Here is a 26,162-nt window from a genome sequence, read left to right on the forward strand (position 1 = left end):
TTCATTTCATATCTAGTCTGTTTAAGTGAACTCAGAATCAGGAGAAATCATGCCACTGTTACACAAAATGCCATTATTTCCCTACAGCAATGAGGTTCATGTCTTTATTCCATCTATTAATCCTCATTAACCATTCATTAGTCATAATTTACATTTTCAATCACCTGCCTTCTCAGCTGAGTATTAAGGGATCCACAGCATTCCTGCAAGTATTCTAGCCTCAATCCATTTTATAGTCCTAATTTGCTGCTAAATCTGTCATCTTTCACTTCTGAGTTCAGTGCTTGTTACTCCATTCCAGCTTCAGCACAGACAGCATCTAAAGCCTTTTCTTTACCACAACCTCTGCCTTTTTTCCTTCATCTCCTCACTGTGGAGCATAACTGTTTTCACAGACAGCCCTGAAGCCTTGAACAATTAAAAATTTGGGGGATTTTAATTAAACATGATCAGCGAGTTTTGCTTCATTCTGTAACAGCCCCTCAATTAAATCAGTTTTTCCTGCTGGTAGGACCTTTGCTGGTATTTTTTATGTCAGTGCCTGTGCTGTGCTTGTTCTTGGCATTTGCAAGGATCCATTGGGACACGTTGGTGTATCCTGTTTGGGGAAAGGACTGTAGCTAGAAGGCCAACCCTAAAAGCTACAGTGCTTTTGTTCTGAAAGGCCACCTGTGCAAGGGCATTCTCAGCAATTGTGCAAGGCTGTAAAAGCAGTGGGAGTGTGAGCAATACACAGGTGAAGAGAGGCAAAAATAGTTTATATAGTAATTGTAACTGTATTATTATTTTTGCGCATAGAAGTATTCTTTCTTTTCCCATCATAATTAGACCTAAATTAATAACAGTTTTTGGATGAGGCTAAGATTTCAATCATGCTAATACATTTTTGCCTTTAAACATACATAGGTTTCCTCTTTTCCCATAAACAAGGTTTTCATTGTAGGGGCATTAAATTCTGAAGGATGAGCCACAGAGTTCCAAGGGAATAAGACCAGTCAGGACATTAGGAAAAAAAAGCCTGAATTTCTTTATGGTTATAATTGGTTTTTACAGCAGTTGGAAAACCACTTTAAAGTTGGTATTCTCCCATTTGATAGTGGAATCATAGGAATGTAACAGAGCTAATTAATACACTGCACATTGCATGATGGTAAAATATATACAGTGATTTCACAGGATAGACAGAATCTTGACTTTGCTAGCTCCACTGTATAGTAGCTGTATGATGCCAGAATTCATGGGGAATGAAGCAAGCATCACTGCCAAGAAGCAAGGAGCTTTGCATAAGGTGGTTGCTGAAATTTTTAGGTGGCTGCTGAAATGTACTTTTCAACTCTGAATGCCTGGCCAGGAGCTGAGCCAGCCTTGTAGGTGCTCTGTGTTTTCACAGACTTTCTCCCTCCACACAGGACTGTAGGGCTGGCTCAGTCAGCTCGTCATTATTCCTTACGTGGTGAATTCTGGTTCCACACTGAGAGTTTTGCTGCCATTTCCTTCAGCACAGTCCTTTTTTTTTTTTTTTTTTTTTTTTTTGTCTTTGCACATTAAGTAGAATCCTAAATCATGCTGAGATGGTAGACAAATGAGAATAATTCTAATTATCTCTGGGGTTTCAAAGTGGAAAATTAAATTGCAGTGGTAAATATTTGACTTCAGCACTTGCCTCTGGACCCTTTCACCCACTCTGTTTTAAAGATTAACCTATGCTTCATATTTTCACTTCTCTCATTTAATGATGTTCTCAGTATCTTTTACTCAAAGAAAACCTTTGGCAAGCATAAATGGATCTCTCTGCTGGCTTAATTAGTTCAGCATATTAACCCATAATTAATTCTAACTCCATCATTATTCTTTTAAAGAATCTTCCTTCTTGGATTTCACTGAAAATGGACTGGAAACAAATGACTGTTCCCTTTACAGTGTGTCTCAATTGAATAATAACATAAATAGCCTTTCTCTTTCATGCAAAGATCTGAAAATATTTTCCAAATGTTGATGCAGAAAACTTAAAATCCCTCACTGATGAGGGGATTACTGTTATCTTCAGATAAAGAAACTGAGGCATAGTGAGGGTAATTACTAGGATTATTTTGTTAGATTGATGTCATCCAGAAAATTAATATCTACGTTGGACAACAAAAAATCATTGTGAATTGGAGCTGTAATGGAATTTAAAAACCAGTCACATACAATTGGATAAATCTGTGTGAAATTACTGATTTCCACATCATAAAATTAATTTAACCAGAAATAATTTCAAGCTACTATATATTTGTAGGCATGAGAAATCCTGTTAATGCCTTGAATATAGAACATCTTTCAAGGCACCAATATAACTTACAACTATATTGAAACAGTATTTGAAAACTGAAACATTCTAAAATCCATTCAGACCTTTCACTGTTAAGCTTCCAATTCAAATTCAATTTGAGCTCTAGCATGTTCTTGATGAGACAATTTTTAATTACAGGACCAGAAGCTGGTTTTGTTTTCAGCATTTTTGCTTCATTCAGTTCACATAACAGAAAATACTGAAATAATTTAAAAACTCCTAATACCTCTTTTTACTGTTCTTTAGTTTTGCATAGATCTTTTTTGTCTCTCACCCAAGGAGATGCACTGAAGACAAAATGTCATTCTTTTCAGAATCTTTCAATTTCTCCCCACAGTGCACTCTCTCTCCCTCTCTGTGTGTCTCTGTCTCTCTCCCTCTACTTGCTCCATCCCATGATTTATCAGATAGGGAAGCACTGCCCATTCCTTCCACAGATGTAGAATGGAGAAATATTTCAGTTAAAATTTGAAAAGAATTGGTAAACATGCCAGGGGTTCAAAGCTGTCAATCTGGTAAGTAGCTCTTTGGCATTGTTGAATGGGGCAGATCATAGAGAACAACTTCCCAGACAAGTATTCTATGCAAATCTAATTCAGCATGGTGCTGACACAAATCTATTCTGGTTTCACATATTGAAGGCTTTAGTCTCCATTTACTGGTAAGGAGAAAAACCCCACCCAACCACTGCAATACATAACCAAGAAACAATTTACTTTGCAATTACTTTTATACGTTTTTTTCCTGTGCGATTACTGGAGACATTCAGATATGAGCTTCCCTCCATACAAGCAGATTTTTAATGAAGAGTTTAATTTTATGCTAAAAGGAAAATGTTTTCTCCAATGTTTCTCCTGAAACCTGCATTGAATACTTTATCCTGTGTTTATGAGAATAAAATCTGCTGCTATGGATACAGTGAGGTCAATGTTTTAATGTTATTATTTTACTGTGCTGTGGTAAAGGATAACATTTTTCTTCAAAAAAAATCTTAGGAAGTATGTATTATAGGAAAGTAAGTATAGTAATGTATTTTAAATGAATAGGTAAAGGCTTTTATTTAATATTTCTTTTTCAAGTATAAGAAATATAACAAGGTCCAGACAGGCAGCACTGAAAAAACACCTTGTCTGTAATAGAACTTCACTTACATTTTTACCTGATGCTATAGCATGTTTTACAAATATTAATTAATTCCTATGATAATCCTCAAGGTGACCCCAAACAGCAAAAGATAGATTTTAGTTTTCACAAAGCACAACAAAAAGACAGAACACCTTGTATGTTTGTTTGTTTGTTAAAAAAAAATAAGCTGCAATTTTCTACTTGTTCCTTGTAAAAGAAAAATGAATAATGTCAATTTTTATCTTTCCAGCATTTTGAATGACTGCAGAACATTAAATTCTTTTAATGAAAGAATAATGCTAAGGAGTGTCTCCTTCAAACTGGCTGTTAGGCAGTCGAGTTAAATAATCATAGTAACTCAATTTTTAAATTGTCTTTCAAAATAACTGCCCTATCAATTACTCACCTTTTCCTTTCTTTTTATCATTGTATCATTATGTCTAATTTTCCTACTACCTACAGCATTCCAGAAAAGTGTACACAAAATAAAATACAGCACAACTTTTAAACAGCTACGCATAACCCAAATACATCCAGTCTTCTTTCTTTTATAAGAATGAAGAAAAATAGAAGAAAACTTTATTCCCTTTCTTCCTGTACTAATCACATTTATGATACTCATTATTCAGAATCTTACCTCTCTCTCCCTCTTCCTCCCTAAAAGAAACTCAACCAGGTAACATTTTTCTGAAAAGTACAAGCCAAGGTAAATCTGCAATTTCCAAATAGGCTCAAAAAAGTTTATTGTTTTATCACTGGGCTACAGTACAGGGAATGCCTGACTGAAGAGTAAGGGACTGCCATTTTTCACAGGAAATGAACCCTGGAATGGTAACCATTAATGCTGAATTTTCCTGGAAATACAAAACCATAACTAGTTATAGGACAAGTCTCACAGGATTCCTGCCAAATTTCCTGGGGTTTTTTGCTGTTTGCAAACAAATCAAAGTAGCAAAGGAGTGTCTGGCTTTGGAATGTGAGGAAAACCAAAGGGCCATGGCCCCACTCTTGTCAGCTAACTCACTTGTTCATGTCAAATTTTCCATCTCAGTCACTGGAGCATCTGAGATGCTTCACCCATGGAGATGGAGAATTTGCTCAAGCATATTGCCTCAGGTAGCTTTTGTTAGGACTCATTTGTCTATCTTGAGCAGTTTAAAATAATACTTATACATTCAGAAAGGTTCCCTTAGCTTATTAGAATGATATAAAACATATTCTGTATTGTATCATTTTATTCTTTGTACTGTCTTGTTGGGGGGGACTTGTTTATTTGTTGTGGGGGTTTTGTTTGTTTTTTTAAAAAATGCTGTGAAATTATGAAGACATCTCAAGAATCACTTGCAACCGTCAACAGCCTGAAATGCTAGTTTCCAAACAGATGAATAAAAGAACAAACCCAGTGATGATTTTAGCCCCTCCAAAAATTCTCAGCTTCAGAAATAATACCAACTTTTGAGAACTGCAAAAGCAATTTAAAAATTGCTGATGAGAATACAACTTCTGGGAAAAAGGGAATATCTATTAGCAGAAGCTAGAAGGCTACAAACCTATTCAGCTTTTCTGAACAATAAGAAATTATTGAAAAGATAGAAAATCCTCTTATAATAAAACTACCTATAAAATATTAAATTCCTTAAATATTATTTCCATTTTAAAAACTATTAATGCTCAAATAATTAGAAATAAGCTAAAAGTTAAAATTACAAAACATAACAGGAGCCAAATCTTGGTGTGATTAATGAAGTTGTAATATTAACACTAGAACTTAAGTCTAAGTTTGCAGCATTCAGCTAATAACTGATTAAGTTATTGCAGATAGCATTTAGTGAAGCAGAGAAATGATCCAATCTAAAAGATTTCCTTCAGTTATTATGCATCCAGTGGCAAGATTAAACATATCTTCCAAATTCTTTATTGTCTGCAAAGTAACATCAAATGGGATCTGAAAGAAAAAAAAAAAAAAAAAGAAGAAATAAAAAAACTCCAAATGAATAACTTTATTAATCTTAGAGGTACCAAAAAGTACATATATACCAATATAGAGATATAGATATATATACAGTTATATACCAATATATATGCACATATATACCAATAGTTCCATATAAAGCCAGATTTCTGAACTACAGCCAGTAAGTTAGAAATATTTATTGCCTTGGTATAAATTTGTGGTTAATGACATCTCTTGCAGGAAACAAGTAAAACAGGATTCAAGGGAGGGAACCTTTATGAACAGTCTTGCTCACATGATCATCTGTAGGTAAAATGAAGAGCAGCAAGAATGGTTAGTAATTTGGAAGGCTTTTCCTAAGGTTAGAAATGGAAGGAATTGAGCTAACAGTAAAAGGTGAAATAGAGGGCGATGATAAAGTGGTTTGAATGTCCACTGAACACAGAGTTTTTAACTGATTTAGGTATCAACAAAAAACAATTGAAGGAAGAGTCACTTGGAACAAGCTACCTAGGGAAGTTAATTTTTAATGCAATTATTTTATTTATAAATTTACTTCTAACATTTAAGATTGGAGCTTCCAAACACTACACTCTCTCCCTCAAGGACATAGCTACTCGTTAAATAGCATTAAAAACAAGCAAGCAGGCTGATCATTTTTTATTCTTAAAACATGAAGAGTCAAAGAATTTTAAATGAATAATTCAATGAAAATGCACTTTTTCCATTTACAAATATAATTCAGGGCTGAATCAAAAGCACTGTAAGACAGACAGAAAAAAACAGAATCAAAGTAGAGAAAGTGGAAACACTATAGATGTGTGACAGCTCAGACAATGAGAAAACAAAGATCACAAATTAGAACTGACTTTGTCCAATTAATTCAGCAAAAGATGAACAACAGAATAAAGTGTTTGGTGGGGGAAAATGGTGAAAAACTACATATAAGAAATGTATCTGCTGCCTTCTCCTGCATGCTTGAAAGCAAAGGGAATGTACTATTCTATGATGTACATAGTCCTTCCCTGAGCTTTCTGTCTCTGGCTGAGACTGGGTAACACACACACACACAACTTATATGAAAGTTTGGAAATGCTACTTTGAAATATGCTATACATAATTAAGTGCTAAGTACCCTACAAGTTTTACTGGCTTCAGAGAAGAATGAAGATACTCAGCAACTTGAAGGATTAGGCTTCAGCTGCTCAACCAAAACTACCATATCTCAAAGCATCTTAATTTGAAGTTTGTATTTGAAACTTCATGATGAAAAGCTTTGTGATGTCCACCTGTTGAAACCTGTTTTCATTTGTTGTGGAATTTTGAGAGAATAAAACAGTACAGTAAACATCATAGTCTTAACAGGAGAACACCAGTAAATCTGCTCCTTCACTTCCATTGTAGATTTCCAAATAGAAGCAGACAAAGTGAAAGGAATTCACAAAAATTTAAACAGTTCCAGAAAGTTTCCATGATTCTGTGAAAGTTTGGCTATATCTTTTCCTAGGAATCTTTTTACCACAGAAGAAACTTCAGCGGGCTCTGAAAAGTGCAGCTTTGCAGAAGGGATGTGGGTGTATTCTGATGCACTGAGGAAGCCAGATTGAGTGATATGAAGGCCTGGGAGTCATTTGAGAGAGAATTTCAGGATGGATAATGAGGGGTAGCAAGAAAGGTGCAATGTGTATCAAAGGGAAGCGTGTGCTTTCAGGTACTGGACTGCAGGATGCACAGGACAGCACTACAGATTCTCTCTGCTGTAACTGGCACTACCCAATTGTTCAGATAAAACATAGATTCTGTTCTGGTAGGAAGAGCTCTTTGAATAGAAGAGTGCAGTGCATGCCCTTTCCATTATCATTCCATTGTGAACAATTACTGGCAAGATATTTGAGGATTAGTTGAGAGAGCGATATGTCACAGTGGATTCCAGAATGTCCCATGGAGTCCCTTGAGCCCTGGCAGCTGTGGTCCTTCCCTGATGTCCCCAAGGTGGCTGGGAACACTGAACAGCACTGCTCCCCACCATTGGCCAGTTCCCACAGTCTCTTCTGGGATACTGACTGTACTGGGCAACAGGATGAATAAGATGTTTTGTCCAGCAGACAAAAAAACATGGGACAAAAAACATGGACAAAAAGATGGTGTACTATCTCTCCAAATATGTCATGGGCAAGGCAGAAAAAGCTAAGAAAATTGAATAATCAAGACTGAATAACTGCAAAAATGCTAGAATGGAAAGAAATTGCATTTAGCAATTGCATAATGGAAATCCAGTGGAGTCTGTGTAAACAATGACCAGAGAGTGGTGGATAATCTGTATTAACCATTGTGAGCAAAAATCCCCTTGTAATACATTTTTGCATTTATGAAAAGTTGACTCTAATGAATGGTGAAGATATACACAGTTTGTAATCATGAACATTTGTATTTTATTTGTAAAGATGATAACATAAAACCAAAACAGAAGGCCCAACAATGAGAATAAAAACGGGAAGATGCTTAGTGGAAGATGCTTAATGCCATGTTTCAGTTTAATTGAACAATTGTTTTATTTTAGGAAACATATTTTTACTCTGAATGAGAACAACATACCTCAGTTAATGGAGAGGACAGGGCTGGACCAACAGACAGCAGTGCTTTGACTTCAGATAAACACCTTTTAGCAATTTCCTAGTGGTATAAAACAAGAAAAAACTTGTACTATCTGTGTAGTACAAACATATGCTGTACTATCAGTCTCCTCTGATAAGCTAAGCCTTACAAAATTTTTCAGAATATTCAAGTTTTAGGTTCTTCTAATTGAATTCCCAGCAAAATGAACCTTAGCTATTAATATAAATTTTCTGCAATACAAATAGTTGTGTTTCCTGTACAAACACAATGCCCAAATCTTGCAGTTTCTACTGAGGCAAAATTGCTCCTGGTTCAGGTTTAAAATCCAGTGACTGAGCATAATTTTGCTATGTGTTTACTGAAGATATGATAAACACCCTGACAAGATGGTATTTATACATGTATAACGCATGGCATGTTAATCTTATTAGTATTCTAAACATTGTTTTACCAATTACTGACATATATTAATGAAAGTTTGAGCAAACACCTTCAGGTAATCAGGAACACCCACTAAAGGACAGCTCTGTCTACTCTCCTGAAAACAGTGATTGGCCAAAATACCATTTGTTCTCCAAGCTAGTCGAAATACAGCCTTGTAATAATGGCACAGTGCACGATTGTCACTGTTTCACTGCATCCATCAGACAAAATGACAGCCTCTACATCATTAATCATTTCACATAATAGGTATAAAGAGAATCCTGTCACATGATAAATGTCTCCCACTTTGAAAATAAACGTCTATTTTGCCTTGGCATTTATCAAGCAGCACTTATGCTGTGGCAACATTCTATTCCAATGACATTATCTCAAACAGAGCACATGGAAAATTCTGAAATTACCTTTTGTGTGTGTGTGTGTGGGGAGAGTTATTTGCTTGTGGACCATATTCAACCTTGCTAATAAAAAGAAAAGCGGAAGATGGCATAGACAAAATGAAAATAAATTCAGTGCCAATTTTAGTCATCTCTCAATAACATTATTAGAAGGTTCTTATTTCAGAAACCACCACTGTCCATTTTACATTGAAGATGTGTAACTGATCTTTAAAAAGCACTTTTGGGTTGATTACCATGCTAATTTAACACACTGTCGAGGATTTTCAGATGTCGATTACTATAAATTAGGCATCAGTTTCCAAATCTATGTACCTGAAGAGGTAGCCTTTATTTTCAAGTAAAAGGTTGAAAATGCCTGGAAGAGTACTAAAGTGACAAGCAATATTTAAGGAAAAGTTAAATATTAAATAAAGAGTAAAAGTATTTCAACTTTTCTTTAAAGTGGTGAGGGAAGCTTAACGTCTGCCTTTATTTCTGCCTTCCAAGTTGCCTGTCATTTATTTCCCCCAAAAAAGACATTTTAAATCAAACACATATAAGAGCTGAACTGTTCTCACTTACTTCTGTTTTTTCATCAAGATGCCATAAACCCATTTTGGGTTTATTTGAAGGACTTATTTTCAAAGTTTCACTTTGCTCAAGAAAGCTTGTAGGTACTGAAGTTGAAAAGCTCTTAGAACCTTGCATCAATATTTCAACTTGCTCCTTCAGATCAGACAATTTCTCCCTTACAGAAATAATTCTAAAAGAAGACAAAGATTTTCATTATTACTGTTATAAAAGACCAATATTTGTTGTTTCCAGGTTATAATTAAGCTGACCTAGCTTTTATTACATATTGATTAGGTTTTACATTTTCTTTCATTTCAAGACTGATCTCAACATTTTACAAAAATAAGTTTTCCATTTAATAAAGTGGGGATAAAGAATGCATTAGCTTTTTACATTAAAAATGGGAAGTAGCATTTTAGAAATGCCTTAGGAATTTCTCTAAGAAATGTTTTTTTCATGTAAGCAGCACAAGGGTGGCAGAGGCTGCCCATTATTTCTTCTCTTCCACCCACTAAACAGTTCTAAAAATTTTAAGACTAGATGAATGACAAGGAAGAAATGAAAAATGCCATAGGATGTAAAATTAAGGGCAGAGTCTGGTGCTACAACTGAGAAAAATTCTTGCATTCTCAGAGTTGTAATATGGGATGGAGAAAGTCAGTGATCCACTGAGAGAATGGGAATAAGTGCTGGGAGTGCCTCTTAGATCTGCTACATTGCTATGCCAGTGTAATATAATTAGCATATGTTACTTGGTTCTTTAAGAATCAAAATTAAAATGCTAATGAATGCATTGAAAGAACAACTGTTTGGATGGGTTTAACACTGTGTACAACATCTTACAGTTCTTACAGTGAAAAATCTTTGAAAAGCAGAAATGTATGCTTTTAAAGATTTACAGCTCTTTGATATTTTGTACTTTATTTTCTCTCATCCTAAATGGGTGATTGATCTTTAATACAGCATGAAGTAACAGGACAGAGTCAGTGCTTATTTACCTAGCCAATGGAATCCACAAGAGGCCTGAAAACACAGACGTACTAAAAATCGCGATGTCGCCAACCTTGACAGGGTTTATATTATAAGCATAAAGCAACAAAACCTATAAAAGAGATAGAATGGGTAAACTGTAATGCAGTAGACCTGAGCTATTTCAGTGATACAAGAGTACAGTCAATACCAAATACAGTGTACTGATGAAGCCTTAGATACTGACCTTCAAAAAAGAGAGGAGTGTGATTTCATATAAATTTGTACTACACTCAGTTTTTATAGGCTTTAAATTAATTTAATTAATTAAATTGGATAATTACTATGAGTTTAAAAATTAGGTATATCCCATGGTGTCACTATCAAAATCCCAGTGTTGTCCTGAGCCTGGTCAATCATATGCATGGCTGTCATAATTTTAGGTTTACATACATGAAGTGTGCTTAACTCACCAATCTAATAAAGCCATACCATTAAAGGAAAATTAAATAGAATGTTCTCATGTTTCACTGCAAGAATTTACTAGTGCAGTTGAAAATATGCTTCCTAATGGTAGCTGAATATTTTGACTACATGGAAAATGGAATATGGCATTCATGCATTATTTGGTTTTAAGAGTTGTCCCTGGTTCTCTACTGATCTCTATTATGGCCTTGCTAAAGTTACCTGCAAAACCATATTAAAAGGTACATTATTGACATTACCTTCATGGGGTTTCTATCAGTTTCCTAATAAAGATAAATGGGTCTAATAGAAATTTAGAAACTGATCTGCTATGCCAAAAGGTTTGAGATCATGGATTTTTATTGCTGTAGCAGAAATTTTACCTACACATTGTTCCCTTGTGTAAAGATAAAACAAATTCCATGTCATAGTCACATTCCTACAACCCTCCCATCTCTTTCATCTTTCATGTTCAGTCTGATATTTTAGGAAAATGAGGCTTCAAAATCTCATTTTCCCTGTATATGTGTACCTTCACTTTTCCAAGAGTCTCACACCAAACTGTTATTCAAATGTATCAGTCAGGTCTACCCAAACTTAGAGTGGAAGTCTTAAAGACATGAGGGATTTACAACAGGCATGAATACAGCATGGCCTGGAAGCTCTATATGGGAAAGAAAAAATGGGTTTTTGGCCTGCCAACAAAAAGCTGTCAGGGCATTTTGTTTTTCTAAAGAGCAGGTTTGCAGCAGAGTAAATAAAGTCTTCCTATCAGCATAATTCGATTAAAAAGCTGGTAAGTCATAACACAAATATTCATTGGAAATGAGACTTAATTTGCTCCACTACCTAAGGAAACTGCTTTGCTTTAGTTATACCTTAGTTTCTGTATCTTTTGATGGCTTTGCCACAGAAGGAATATACCACTGAATGCTGATTTCCTTCTCCTGAGCTCTTGCTGCCCTACTCTCTGTCCGCTCATATTCTTCTACAACAACAGAAACTGGAGAAGTTGTTCTCACTTGTGACACTACTGATGTAATGTCTGAAAATTCAAAAGACATCTGAAACACAAAATAAAGGTTTAAATTGTATTCTCTGTAGTGAAACAGGAAAAATCTCTTATAACCCAGTGTCTACTGGAATTGATATGACTTTCATTCCAGCATAAATATATGTTTATTTAGGTAAATGGGTAGTTTTTGAAAGTGTCATTTTACCAAGACTTTTCAAAGCTTATGTGATGACACATTTCTAAAGGTAAAATAAAAAGATTTGTAGGCTGACTTAGAAACACCCACAGTCACAATGATTGTTGCCTTTGACTTAAAATCATTATGGCATTATGGGTTTGGCTCAAATCTGTTATTTGACACACTGATGATACAAAATTCAGTGATGAAAAAGTAATTTGTCAAATATACATATTGATAATTAAAATAGGATTCTGAATGTTAGAATAATGTTTTATTTATGTTTACCTATCTGTTTTCTCAGCTGTGCAAGTAACAAAGGGTGACACCTGCTGAAAATTCAATCACTTAATTTGTGAGGATTTGTTGTATTTTATAAAATACATATGGAACATTAGCAGGGGTTTCATCAAATAGCCACTGTTGGCTGTCATTCACCAGGGAATTAATGCAGGAATACTGTGAGCCAACATTCATTCATGAATGAAATCTTTTCTAAAAATTGTGAAATATTCAATTTAAAGGCTGAACAGTAATGCACTATCTCTATTTTTTAAAGTGTTGCACAGATCTGCAAAGAACACTGGCCAAACAGTCACTTTTTCAGGGAATGTGGAAGCAATTTGGAAAGATGCAAATGTCTCCATCATTGATTTCGAAATGTGAACACTGAAAACAGCTCCCTGGGAAGTTTCAAATTTTGAATGTTTATTGCTGAAAAAATGGAGAACTTTACCTATTTTCTCTACAAAAAATTCAGCATATGACAACCACAGAGCACCCCATTAAGCCAGTTATCAACCCACATGAAACTTTAGTAGAAGTGAAGGCAACGATTAATCCTGGCATTTGGATCTCATAAATTCAAGCACATGGATGTGCCTTCAGTGGCCATAACCCATGGTAAGCCATGAGGTGTGCATGGAGGAACCACCCATTACAGCCCTCTTCTAATTTGGTAATGAATCACCCACTATCCTGCTAGGATGGACTTTGAACAAAACTAGGAGAAAATACATATATGGACATGGGAAGAGCCTAATTTATGCTGTGCCCCTGAACTAGAGCTCTTAAAATTCCATTTTATGCTATGGATTTCTTTCTAAAATGTGTGTTATGGGTTTTTTTCACTGAACTGCATCCTTTGGGTTTCTATTCATGTTGAATCTTTTTGAAGAAGGCCATTACAACTGCTGTTGTCAAACATAAATGTTTGTCTATTCAACTTTCTCAAAAGCCTGAAAATAAACTGTTAGTTAAGTATTTCCAGTCCCACTTACTATCATGGAGCAGAGCAAAAAACAATTATGAAAAATGTAGCAGGGCCCAGAATTTTAATTACAGACCTAATGTAATTTGGATTCTTTGGTCAGCAGACCTGAAAAAACCTTCAAGAGTCAAAAATAGAATAGACGTAACAGATATACATAAGTGAAACAACTTCTTAAATAAAAAAAAATCATTATTTGAAGAAGTATATCTATTTGTACTGTTAAAACTCACAGTAATAAATTACAGTTACATTTTTAAAATAACATCTATAACCTTCTGGATAGTTAAAGCTTCTAAAAGTGTTGTGATAAAATCAATGAATCTTAGAATTTAAAAAAGTATAAGCTTTATGCTTGTTAGCTGTCTACAACAGTGAAGTTAACACATGATTATGCAGCTTGCACCCGTCATGAACATGACAGTGAGCTCTGAGGCTTATTATTCTAGAATACTGTAATACTAATTATGTCAAAAAAAGAGCAGACAGAGTAAAATAATTTTTGATATATGATGGCTGTTATAAATGTCACATACCATATATTTACAATTTATTCAGTGGCACAGTCAGCTCTTTGTTAGGAAATGAGTAATGATATGTTGTCCAACACTGCAGAAAGTTCACCAACTCTAGACAAGCTACTTTCATAGAAGTATTTTTATACATTTTTATAACATACGAAGTACTCCCTCATCAAGGCTCCCCTGTCTCCATTTAATACTGAATATAATAACCAAAAAATAAGCCACAGAGAGTAATCTGTCATTTTAATTTTTAGTATTAGGATAATTATTAATGTGAGAAGTGGGATTGAGAAACTGTGGGATTGAGATGAAGATCAAAAAGATTTAAAACCTCAGCCCTTATTGAGTAACAGCCAACTTTATTAACCAATAAAAACACCTTTTTAAATATCATTCTGCTTAATCTTCTTGGGTATAAATACACTGGCTACGGGACGGAGATTATTTTTGCAGGAATGAATAACATAATGATATTTACATTTGTTAACTACACAATTCACTGCTTGCACAGGAATTTTGGTTTTCTACTGATCCTCTGCATAAATAATTTCATTCTTCTATAGTGCTCCCGGAAATATAACCATTGGAATTACTGAAAATCTGAATGAAATACCAGTATAACATTTTTGAAAGAACATAAGTACCTCGGAAGAATCAGTGTGACTACTGAGTGGTTCTTCTGTATCATGTAGTTCTACTGGAAAATTGTCAAAAATACACACTGAATATTCAAACAAATTCTTTTCAAGGAAGGAGTGCATTGCTGCTATTCGTAGAACAACTCCTGTGTCAGAAATCAAACCAACGTGTCCATGTCTTGCAAAAAGTGATCCAGGTGCTGGGTTAGGGGCAGATTTTAAAAGAGATTTTTTAAAATTACATCATTATTTTCCATTAAAATGTCAAGTTACTACTGTTACTCTATATTCATAAATTTTGAAAACATAATAAAATATGTAAAAAGATTCAATATCAAATAAATGCATTTCCAAAAATTATACTGAATGTCCTTAAATATTACTAGCTTATGCCATTTGTAATTTTTCACCAGTGATCAGATAATAAAACAAGCTCTCTCCAGACATTATAAAGTAACATGAAATAGGAGGTGTAATTTTGAGGTGTAGGTACTTAAATTCAGAGTGTAAGCACTAGTATGTTCACTAGATGCCCAAGCACCCACTAGAAAAAAACACATGTTTATTCAATACAGTCAAAATATGTTTTAAGAGCTCTTAAAACCCCAGTTTAGACAGCTAGGGCAGATCAGCTGAGTTTCCTCCTGCAAGGAGAAAACCCAGCTGTCTCTGGAATTGTTATTTTCAGAGTTGCTAGGTTCCTCTCTAAATAACACCTACATGTACAATGCAGTATTGTTCTCACCTATTGGGTCATTACTTGTGTATCCAAAAGCTGGCCATCACCTGTAGGTGCACAGTATTAAGTCCTTGCAATTAATGGATTCTTACTGTTTTGAAAGGTCCTATCTATTACCATGTTCTGTTTACAGTGAAAAACCCAAGCAGCAAATCATACCTGGGGTTTCATTCAAAACACATTCAATAATGCTCAGCCTTCCCATTTACCCTACACTCAGGTCTCCTAAACAGATTTATTTATGATGCGAGTTAAGCTTGATTTTTCTAGAACTAAAGATAAATATTAATTATTAATTTTTTAGAAATGCTTCAGATTTAGTAATAACAATAAAGTTTTGAAGGAGGTCTTTCTGGTATTGTGGAGGCTTATGAATAACTACAAAGAAAGGCAGTAATATCTTCACTTGCAGCATTTGTAAACTGGCATAAATCTGGATTTTCATGAAGATTTTTTTGCATTTATACAATTTAAATGAACTTAAAATTAGGCTATTTCAGATGATAGCCTTTGAATCTGGCACTTTTGGCCCTCAGTAATAGTATCTCATCTACAGCAGTTTTCTAGAAGGAAATAAAAATACATACCAGATAGGTGTGTGTTATAAATTCTTTTTAAATAGTTGTGGTAGCGAACCATGTCAACCCATGTTATTGCATCTTTCTTCAGGCTGGCCTTGGTGACATGACTTTCTATTACTTCACTTTCACTGTGAAGGTCATCTGTGATTTGTTTGTTTTCAGGAGAAAATACTTCGAGTGTTTCAGGAACAACATTGTATCCATCTGCAACTCCAGAAAGAGTTAAAAAACATGAAGTGGTTGGAATTCAAAAGCTATTTCTGTGTTGTGTTAGAACTGACTAATCTGTAACTAGAAGTATAACTTGTGAAACTGCTTCTATTTTTTATAAAAGAAAAATTATTTCTATTCTGCTTTAATGTGAGTTGAAATAGCTAATAGCCTTAAAATTAGTTGAAAACTGTTTCTTAGATCGTGGGCCTTACTAAAGCCCTTGCAAGAAATTCAAAAGGACTAGAGAGCAAGGTGCACTCTCTCTCTGAATGTGAATATAAAACCATTTTTTCTACCCTTTGTTCAATATAAAGTATTTACTACATGGAAACAACACAAGGAGTCATCAATCATAACTTCAGAAGCTGAACTTCCCAGTTATGTTGGCCCTAACTCAGAAGAGTTAGGTACTCTGAAGTAGTCATTGATAGTTTTAATCCTTCATCCCTTTTAGCTATTAAGCACATTTTCAATGAAATATACTCTTAACTGTGAAATAAAACAAAAGATAATATTCTCTTTTGCACTGCCTAGAAGTTGTACCTATGCAGAAAGAGGAAAAATTTGTAAGATAACAGTACATCACTACTTATATTCAATACTGGTTTTTACTGTATTAGTACATGGCTCATTCAAAAGCACAATTCTTGAGCTCTGTTTCTCACTCCAAATTGACCAAATGTTATATTAAAGTGATCCCTAATAGTAAACTTCCAGAAAATAATTATTAGTGCTTTTACAATATCTCAATGTCTCTATTATTCCTGATATTTCACTGACAATGCCAAAAGTTTAAATGGCCATATTGTCTTTTAGATGAAAACTTAAATATGTGTTTCACTAAGCATTTTACAGAAAATATTTAGTGTTATGCTGAGAATTTACATTTCAATTTACATTTTTGTGTTTTGGCCTACTATTGCTTTTCTACATTTTCTATTTTTCTTTGTATTTGCTAACAGAACTATCAGGAGAAACACCTGCTGCATTTGCTAAAAGAAAAAATGATCTGTAATTATAAGCAAATGGAGCTAGCACAAAACAATCAGATTGAAAGTCTTAGCACACAACACTTGTTTTCATAAACCAATCAAAACACATATGTTTAAACACTGTACAATATGCAGACATGGCTCAGCTTTGCCAGTACCTATCAAGCAGAGCAATTTAGTCTTTGTCAGTCACTTGGGATAATTGAAATTAAGTCACTCAACCAAAATTTTATCACTAAATTAATGGTTCCTAGTTTAAAAATAAACATTAATATTTTGCCTTAGTGTTTTTATAACATCTAGCAGCCATTCTCAGAATTCCTAATTTTATTGTTGGGGTTTTTTTAAGATAAAAACCTTCAATTTAATCAACTCATTTAGCTGAAAAATAAATGCAGAATTTAGAAATAAACCAGACAAAGCTCTACCAAGCTAGTGGAAGCATATCTAAATAATAATCCATTGGATTGGAAAGAGTGAAAATTTTATCATACTGACTTTGACTTTTAGAATACAGTACCCAGTACTTTGCAAGAGTCTGGGCTTTTTAGTTTGGGTGGGTTTTGTTTTTTGTAGTTTTGTTTTTTTTCTGCTGGTTGGGTTGGGTTTTTTGGGGGATGATGCAGGGAGAGAAGCTATTCAATGCCAACATCTCCTTGCAAAATGGAGAGTAAAACTGAAACTCGCCAATGGAAAGCTGATATACCTAGGGAAAAAAACAGTTACAAGTCGGTGTTTGAAGGAAAAAAAAAGAAAAAAAGCAGTGAGGATTGATAGGGAGGCCAATATCTACTTTATATGTCTGGGGAAGTCCTGTAACAAAGGACCATGTGCTTCTCCAAAATTATGGCAGTATGTGAACTCTGAATTTCTGAGCCATAGTATGCAAACAAGGAATTTTTCTTAACATACTGAACACATGCACAGGCTGATATCTAAAGACCTATGAAATCTCTACTTAATATTTTGTATTGCTATGCATGATGAAGCTTTTGCTTTTACTTTCCAAAACTGATATATAGTTTTTCATAAATAAAAATTAGATACTAAATTTATTACTAGATTACATGGCATATATTGCTTATTATTTATGTAATTTTCTGATGTAACTAGGTATAAAGGAATACCAGATATGAAATCTGTGTAAGAAGAAAAAAGGTCCATAGAAGCAAATTCTGGGATTTTTTCTTGCACTTCATCCTTCATGTTCCATTCCTTAACACCCTTCATTCCAATTAACAGCTCAGAAGCAACCATAGCTTCACTGACCTAAAAAAGACATTTCTTTTATTCAGGACTCATTCACTACAGAATTTATATAGATTTTAAAATCTTAGAGTAGCAAGATGAGGACAAAAATTAATTATTAAACATACTATATTTTTAAAAGTTAGGAAAATATTTCTTTCTGACATAAGGTACACATTATATCTAAATAAATCATTATTGATGACAGCTTAATTACAACACAGTGATTTCAAACCAGACATCCTCATCTGGATGCCACTAATGTCTGCCCACATGTCAAATACATGTGCACACATATCAGGTCACGTGCCATTTTATTTGCACTGAATCAAAGTTAAGGTAAACAGAGTCAGATCTGTCCAAGAGAGATTAAATGCATTATTCAGTATCCACTTTAATTTTGTTAAACAAGACCCATGCCAGAAATTTCAGGAAACCTTAACACTCCTGTTTGCATAGCCTTATTTGCTTGTGTAAGTAGAATAAGATGAAATGTAAAAAAAAAGTTACCTCTTCAAAATATTGCACCAACCTGTGAAGCTGCTCTTATTGCAACCCAGGCTTGTACTTGGTAGACTTCTGATTTTATAGCCTCGTCAGAAGACCGATCTCCAGAAGAGCTCTAAAAATTATATACCAATTCATAATCAGAATTCTAAATATATTATGGTAGAAGGTATTCTAAACATAGGAGAAAATCCTCAGACTTATATTTTTTTATTTGCAAGTTGTAAAAATTGGCATTGACTGTAAATCCATGTATTAATTGGTGAAAATGAAAAAAATTTCCAGAGCATCCTAATTGGCTGCTCCTGGAAAAAGTGTCCTCAGAGCAGCTTACACTATGGTTACTACTCTATACAGTGTTGCTATCATATTCTATTTTTTTTTAATATTAATCACCTCTTTTCTGTAATGTTATAAATTTTGCTTTCTATCTAAGGCTTGTAGGAACTTTAATGTGCTTAAAGACACTTATATTTCTCATGCTATCATTCGTATTTGTATAGAAAAATTGAAATCTGATAGTTAGCATTTAAAAAAACAGGTTGGAATGTTAAGTGCATTTTGCAAGGTACAAGTTAATTTGTATATAATCATGAACAAAAACACTGTTGGTTCTGTGTCTTCCTACTTTATACAAAAAAATATTTTAAATATTATCATTCATGAGAGATAACATCAAAAGATATAAAATTCTATTATATTTCTTTGTGTGATTTTTCTAGGAGAACTTTCATAATCAGTATGATGTATAAGTCACTGCAAGTAATAATATGGCGAAGTGCACAATAGATATTTTCTGTTTTGAAGAGGCCACTGCCCAAAAGATGGAAAACATACGCTTGATTTGGAAGGCACCGACTCATCTGTCTCTGATAGATCCTCATTTTTGGCAAAATACAAATATGATAGTGCTATTTCAAGGTATGACTGTTTTATCAAGCTGTAAGAAACAACACACAGAATAATCAGCTTTACTATCACAGTAAGCATTACAGTGATACAATCTGACTCCTGCATAAGACTAGCTAGATACCTCACCAAAATCATTCATCCATCCAGCCCCCATCATCTACTCTAAGTGTAACATCTTTCAGAAATTCATGGGATCATGTTTTAAAGTCATGTGAGTCTAACACATTCCTGTGGTGTGCTTAACGAATAACACCTTGATTTAATAGTATATCAAATATAATTTGCACTATTTGAAACAAATATTCTATAAATAAATTGCAGATGTTTAGTAAGAAAATCCTAATTCTGCAAGGGAGTGATCTTTCTGTAATGTTTGTCTTCCTTGCTCAAGTTAAGGCATTTATCCATTGCCCTGGTTTCCCTGAAACATAGGTAGCTGAATTTGGATATCAATCAAATCATCAGTCAAACTCTCCCAAGAATCAGCAAAAATACCCACAGTGAGCAAGAGACTTTTGTTTCCTAACTGGGCTCAGATGAGTAACCTTCTTAGTTTTGAGTTCTGTACCAGAATATTTCACATCTTCAGACAGTGCTCACCTATTCCCACTCTCCTCCTATGTTTCCTGCTCTTTTCAGTGATTTTTAGTAGTATTGTAAACTAAGCAAAAATCATAGAAGCATAGTTTTTGTTTGGTTTGGGTTGGAAGGGGCCTTGAAAGGCCATCTAGTCCCACTCCCTTGCAAGGAGCAGGGACATCTTCAACCAGATCAGGTTGCTCAGAGCCCCTTCAACCTTACCTTTAATGTTTTGAGGTGCAGGGCATTTACCACCTCTCTGGGCAACCTATTGCAGTGAATCACCATTGTAAAAAATGTCTTCCTTATATCTAGTCTGAGTCTACCATCTTTGGGTTTACAAACATTACCCATTGTCCTACCACAACAAGCACTCTTAAAACCTCTATCTCCATCCTATAAGCCCCCTTTAAGTATTGAAAGGCTGCCAAACCATCTCCCTGGAACCTTCTCTTCTCCTGGCTGAAAATTCCAATTCTCTCAGCCTTTTGTCACAGTAGAGGTGTTCCAGCCTCTCATAATTTTTGTGGCACTCCTCTGGACCAGTTCCAACCTGTTCATGTCTTTCCTGTGCTGAGAACTCCAGAGCTAGGTGCAGTACTTCAGGAGGGATTTCATCATATCAGAGGAGAGGGGCAGAATTACTCCCCTCGACCTGCTGAAAATCACTATACCTGGAGAATTTCTCCAATGTTTCTATTCCCTACAGGTTTATAACAGTCTTTTTATGCAGATTCCTCCTGGCTCTGCAGATTTCTTCAGATCTCACTTATGAATCAACTTCCCCAAGCATAGCAACAAACTCCTGCTCACATAGTTAATATTCTGGACAGATTCATATTGCACAGAGTTGGTTGCTTATATAGTACAATAAATTCCAGCTTTAGTACAACTTGTGTTAAGCAAAATACAAAAGTACTGTACAGTTAAAGACTGAGCCAACTAACTGACAAGATGGCAAATTCTACACCTGGTTGGCAACAATTTAGTTAAATTTCTAGTCTTGCTAACAAAAAAGAATGTGAGACATCAAGAAACAACTTTAATTAAATAATCCCACAGATATCACAGGGCTTGTATAAATGTGAGCAGGATGTTAAGTTCTCTAAAATGAGAAAGCCACGGTCCATTGATATTGCTGTACATTCTTTTAGAAAGATGGAAGCAAATTAAATAAGAGTGTAGCAAATTAAACTTGCAAAACTTCACCACAGTCCATTTCTGCACCATCTTCCATCATGCTGGCTGCTTGTTGAGGTTTATTACTATGCTACTACTTCTACATTCAGAGTTCTGGTTCATTAACTTAAGTAACAGAATACCCAAACAAGCAAGGTAAATTGCTGCCTTTACACTGTCTCTAACTAGACGTGGCACATTATTCATTTAGACTGGTCAAGAAACAAAAAAAAAACAAAGTCCAATGTATCAGAGCTGCTTGACAGAATTTATTGGCTGTCTTGGCTCAGCTCTTCAGGCATCTTCTAGGCTGATAACTAATGCCAAAGTCACTGTCCTGATATCTGTTTCAAACACATTTCCTACGCTCCTTCTGCCTCTGCTCTTCTGACTATTTCTGGCTGGTAACCTTTTCAAGCTGGATTTCTGTTATCTGGAAGGGGGCAGACCACAGCTCATCTTCTGAAATACGAATAAACCTGCTGTTTAATTGATAGCTCTGTTCCCAGTGTTGACAGATAGGATACAAATTTGGAAATAGAACAGAAAGCTGTAACTTTTGTGTAGCCTTAAAAAATGCCTTTAAATATTCCTATAATTTGTTTTAAATAAGAGAATAAATATCTAGCTCTTCTCGATTGAAATAAAACTCTCTAAAAAATAAAAGATAGTCCATAATAGAAGTACCACCAAATCTAAAAAAATTATTTAAAATTATATTCATGTATGATTAAATTATTTTCAGTTATTAAGCTAGATTCTTACTCATATTTTTGATCATATTGCTGGGTTATCTTAATAGCTTCCAACAGGGTTTCAACAGCTTGAGATGACTTGTTATGGCCTCTTTCAGTTATTTGGCGTTGTGTCTTACCTTAGAACAAAATACAGAAAATACATTTTCAAGATGTCAATATTTTTTCTTCTGTAAGACCCACTCAATCTCTTTTCTCTCCAGAAAAGTTAAACAACACAGTACGTTATCTATTCTCCTGATAAGCAAGATCTTCTCCAGCTTGCTTAAAAGGTAATGCGCAGTGCTTGTATAACAACTGTCTTCATAGAGCAGCTGAAAAAACTGAACTTGGGAATCATAATGACCACTAACATTTCCTGATCCCAACTAGCAGAGCATTGTATATGAGGAGTTAATGAGCAGGCAGAGGCCTGTTAGGTGCTGTACTGCACAAACAGTGTGGCACTCAGGCCCGTGATGTGCTGGGCACATCCCACAGGATAAACGCAGCCCACTTGCTGTAGCAGAAGAGCCTACTGGCAGCATCTTCTCAGTACCTTTCTGTAAAAGTGAAGCAAGAGGTTTTTATGTGAACATGCTTTTGGTTTGACAGTAGAAATTATTAATAGCATTGTTTACTTTCAAGAATAGCTATAATACCGAAATGAGGCAATTTTCACAGACGGGATTTGCATGTTGTGCTAAATCCTGATTGGAAGCATGTTCAGTACTGCTCAACTTGGAGTTCTCAGCCTCTGCAGTAATAGGAGACTATTTACACTATAACATTTTTTTTTATAGTGTTAACTCCAAAAAAATGGCATTCTAAGAGATACATCTCAGTCTTCAATGTCTCTCTGGCTGGGATCCTCACCAACACCTCCTGGTGCAATTGTAATATTCTTAATCTTGTTGGCCACACCCTCAGATCCCTGATAACATACAGATGAAAGTAGTTCTAATCCGGTTTTGAAAATATTTGTAGAATAATGCTTCCTGAACACCTGTGGTGCGGTACTAAACACAGGAGAAAGATCTGCATCCAGACAGTGAGAAATGCCCAAACTTACTCTAGTTTAACAGTAAAATGTCTCCATTTTAAGAGATACCATGAATAACATTGCCTAGAATGGCTCTTGGGAAGTACAAACAGGGTTTACTTACCTATCTGAAAAAGAATTTCGGCTTCCATATCTAATTTTTTTGTTGCAGATGCTCTGCAAAGATTCAATGCTGATTCTAAATGCCTGAGAGCACATGGCCATTTCAAATGATCTCTTGAAGCTGTAGAAGCTAGTTTTTCAGCTAATATATATCCTAGAAAAAAAACCCCACAGTTCTTTATAACTTATTTAGTAGACAACCAATTTATGAAAAAATAAGCTAATTCCTTAGAAAAAAATGCTACATATTTATATCCAATTCCCAAAAATTCAAGTGACTGTGATACCGAAATAATGAGAAAAAGGACTAATGTAGATATAGTAGTAGTCATGCTAAGGCTTAGAAAACTGCAGTTTTCGGACAGGCCCTGGAAACCAACATTGTGAAACAATAGTTAAAGAAATTAGTAGGGCGTATAGGACATGTAGAACTGAGAAAACAATAAGAAATCAGTAGGGCATATAGAACATTTAGAAACTTACAAGATAAGGCTAAAGTATAATAATAAATAAAGGGTTCTGGTGATGGGAAAACATGCAAGGGGGATTAAGGGGGGTAGCCTATAGTTCTGAGTAGACAAGCATACAGAATTTATAACTTTTAAGAATAATATCTACAAGATTTATGTATCTGTATTGTCTTGAAGAATGTGTACTTTGGCAAGTAGACCATTTTGTAAAAAGGTATAAAAACCTGATGGAAAAAGGGAACTGTGGGATCCTGACTTTGGACGCTAGTCCGCAGGTTCCCCGGGCCCTGAATAAAGCACCGCATAAACTAACTCTGTTAGTTTGTGTTCTTTTTGGGGCATCGGGCAACAGTTTTCTGGCGACCCAGATGGGACTCCGGAGGCGGCAGGGGCGGTTCGTGGGCTGATCCCCTCCACGCCGGCACCAGGTGATTTCTGGGGAGGACATCAACCCGTGCCCGACCCCGCGCCTGACGGACGACCAGGAGGTAAGCCCGAAAGGTGCTTTATTCCTTTTATCAAGGGAAAAGGGGGGGGGCCTGCCGATTAAGTCGGAACAGCGTTTCCGCACAGTGGTCACAGACGTCTTTAAGGTTGTGGAAAAGCCTAGGCGCTGACCGTCAGACGCAGCAGTGACTGCGCAGGTTCAGCACTTGCCACTCGCGGCGACGAGAAAGGCAAGATTTGTGGAAAGGGTGTGAGTGTTGTGTGTGTGTAAAAAAAAAAAAAAAAAAAAAAAAAAAAAAAAAAAAAAAAAAAAAAAAAAACAACCAAACAAAAAAAACGAAAAAGAAAAAGAAAAAAAAGAAAAAGAAAAAAAGTGTAATGATGCCTTTGAAAACGTTTAAAACTCTAGCAAGTTCCGGGATGGAAATCCCGGACGATTTACCTTTAAGCTGCTTATTACAACATTGGAATGCGGGGAATTTTGGTCAAGAACTAAGTAAAAAGAAATTGATTGATTTTTGTAATCATGTATGGCCTTTATATGAACCCGATGGTATGCAATGGCCTAGGAACGGTACACTGAATCCTGACATTATTACACCTTTGATACATTTCTTGCAAAGTAATGAAAAATGGGTTTTGGGGGAGGAATTGTAGCCAGTGGGGATGGAAATACAGGTGCTTTCCCGGGAAATTCACAAGGTGTCGCCCAGGCCTTTATGATGGGAAATTACCAGAACCAGAGCTGACTAAACCAGGATTTAAAGGTAATAATGGAAGTAGATGGGGAACCGTTAGAATTTAGAGTAGATACAGGGGCATCATTCTCAGCTGTCAACACTAAGATAGGACCTTTGAGTGATTCTACTATTCAAGTAGTGGGAGTTACGGGACAAGTTGAGGAACGAACATTTTTGCGGCCATTATATATAAAATTTGGGGGGAAGGAATTTGACCATCAATTTTTATATATGCCAAATAGCCCAGAATCACTATTTGGGAGGGATCTATTGTCAATGTTAGAAGCAAAGATAATATTTGAAAAAGGTAGAGTAAGATTGGAATTTCCCGAGGAGAATATTGCTAAGCTGTTTGTAGTGAAAGAAGTAGAAGCAGTAGAAATACCACAAGAAATAGAACAAGCTGTAGTACCATGGGTATGGGAAACAGGAGTACCTGGAAAATCAAAAGCGGCACAACCGGTTGTAATAGAACTAAAAGAAGGAGCCTCCCCAGTAAGGGTAAAACAATATCCTTTGAAATTGGAAGCACGAATAGGAATAGCACCCATGATTGAACAATTTCTTAGCTTAGGAATTTTACAGGAATGTGAGTCAGAATTCAATACTCCGATATTCCCAGTTAGAAAGCCAAATGGTAAGTATAGATTAGTTCAAGATTTAAGAGCAATTAATAATATCACTAAAGATATACACCCAGTAGTAGCTAATCCGTATACATTGTTGACAGCTGTGTCGGAAAAATTTAAGTGGTTCACAGTGATTGATTTGAAAGATGCATTTTTCTGTATCCCCTTGGCACTTGAAAGTAGGAAATACTTTGCCTTTGAGTGGGAGAACCCAGACACAGGACGCAAGAAGCAGCTCACCTGGACGCGTCTACCACAAGGATTCAAAAACTCACCAACTATTTTTGGAAATCAATTGGCTCGAGAGTTAGAAGAATGGAAGATGACTCAGGTAAAAGAATCACCTTGTTTATATGTTCTCCTACAATATGTTGATGATATCTTTATAGCCTCCGCAGAAAAGGATGTTTGCCTTAGACTCACCATTGAATTACTTAATATGCTGGGACAAGCTGGATACCGAGTATCGAAAGAAAAAGCTCAGCTGGTAAGAACCCAAGTGATTTACCTAGGCTGCGAAATTTTACAAGGGGTGCGAAAGTTAGGA

At 35.3% G+C, this 26,162-nt stretch overlaps 1 protein-coding gene across 1 annotated transcript in view; it reads right to left on the reverse strand.

Annotated features, from left to right (window-relative positions):
* Positions 1 to 5,186: 5,186 nt before the first annotated feature.
* CFAP54 (cilia and flagella associated protein 54) overlaps positions 5,187 to 26,162 on the reverse strand; it is a 107,358-nt gene continuing 86,382 nt past the window's right edge. Inside the window, exons 58-69 of the mRNA XM_056482515.1 lie at positions 23,331 to 23,483; positions 22,196 to 22,304; positions 19,598 to 19,700; positions 18,786 to 18,875; positions 18,133 to 18,274; positions 15,807 to 16,010; positions 14,487 to 14,680; positions 11,734 to 11,919; positions 10,420 to 10,523; positions 9,431 to 9,611; positions 8,007 to 8,084; positions 5,187 to 5,402 (exon numbers count right to left, since the gene is read on the reverse strand). Coding sequence (XP_056338490.1) covers positions 5,283 to 5,402; positions 8,007 to 8,084; positions 9,431 to 9,611; positions 10,420 to 10,523; positions 11,734 to 11,919; positions 14,487 to 14,680; positions 15,807 to 16,010; positions 18,133 to 18,274; positions 18,786 to 18,875; positions 19,598 to 19,700; positions 22,196 to 22,304; positions 23,331 to 23,483 — 1,664 coding nt within the window. The 3' untranslated portion in view covers positions 5,187 to 5,282. The remainder of the gene's footprint in view (positions 5,403 to 8,006; positions 8,085 to 9,430; positions 9,612 to 10,419; positions 10,524 to 11,733; positions 11,920 to 14,486; positions 14,681 to 15,806; positions 16,011 to 18,132; positions 18,275 to 18,785; positions 18,876 to 19,597; positions 19,701 to 22,195; positions 22,305 to 23,330; positions 23,484 to 26,162) is intronic.

Source organism: Oenanthe melanoleuca, chromosome 1A (assembly GCF_029582105.1).
Source record: "Oenanthe melanoleuca isolate GR-GAL-2019-014 chromosome 1A, OMel1.0, whole genome shotgun sequence".
In the NCBI taxonomy this organism is placed as follows: domain Eukaryota; kingdom Metazoa; phylum Chordata; class Aves; order Passeriformes; family Muscicapidae; genus Oenanthe; species Oenanthe melanoleuca.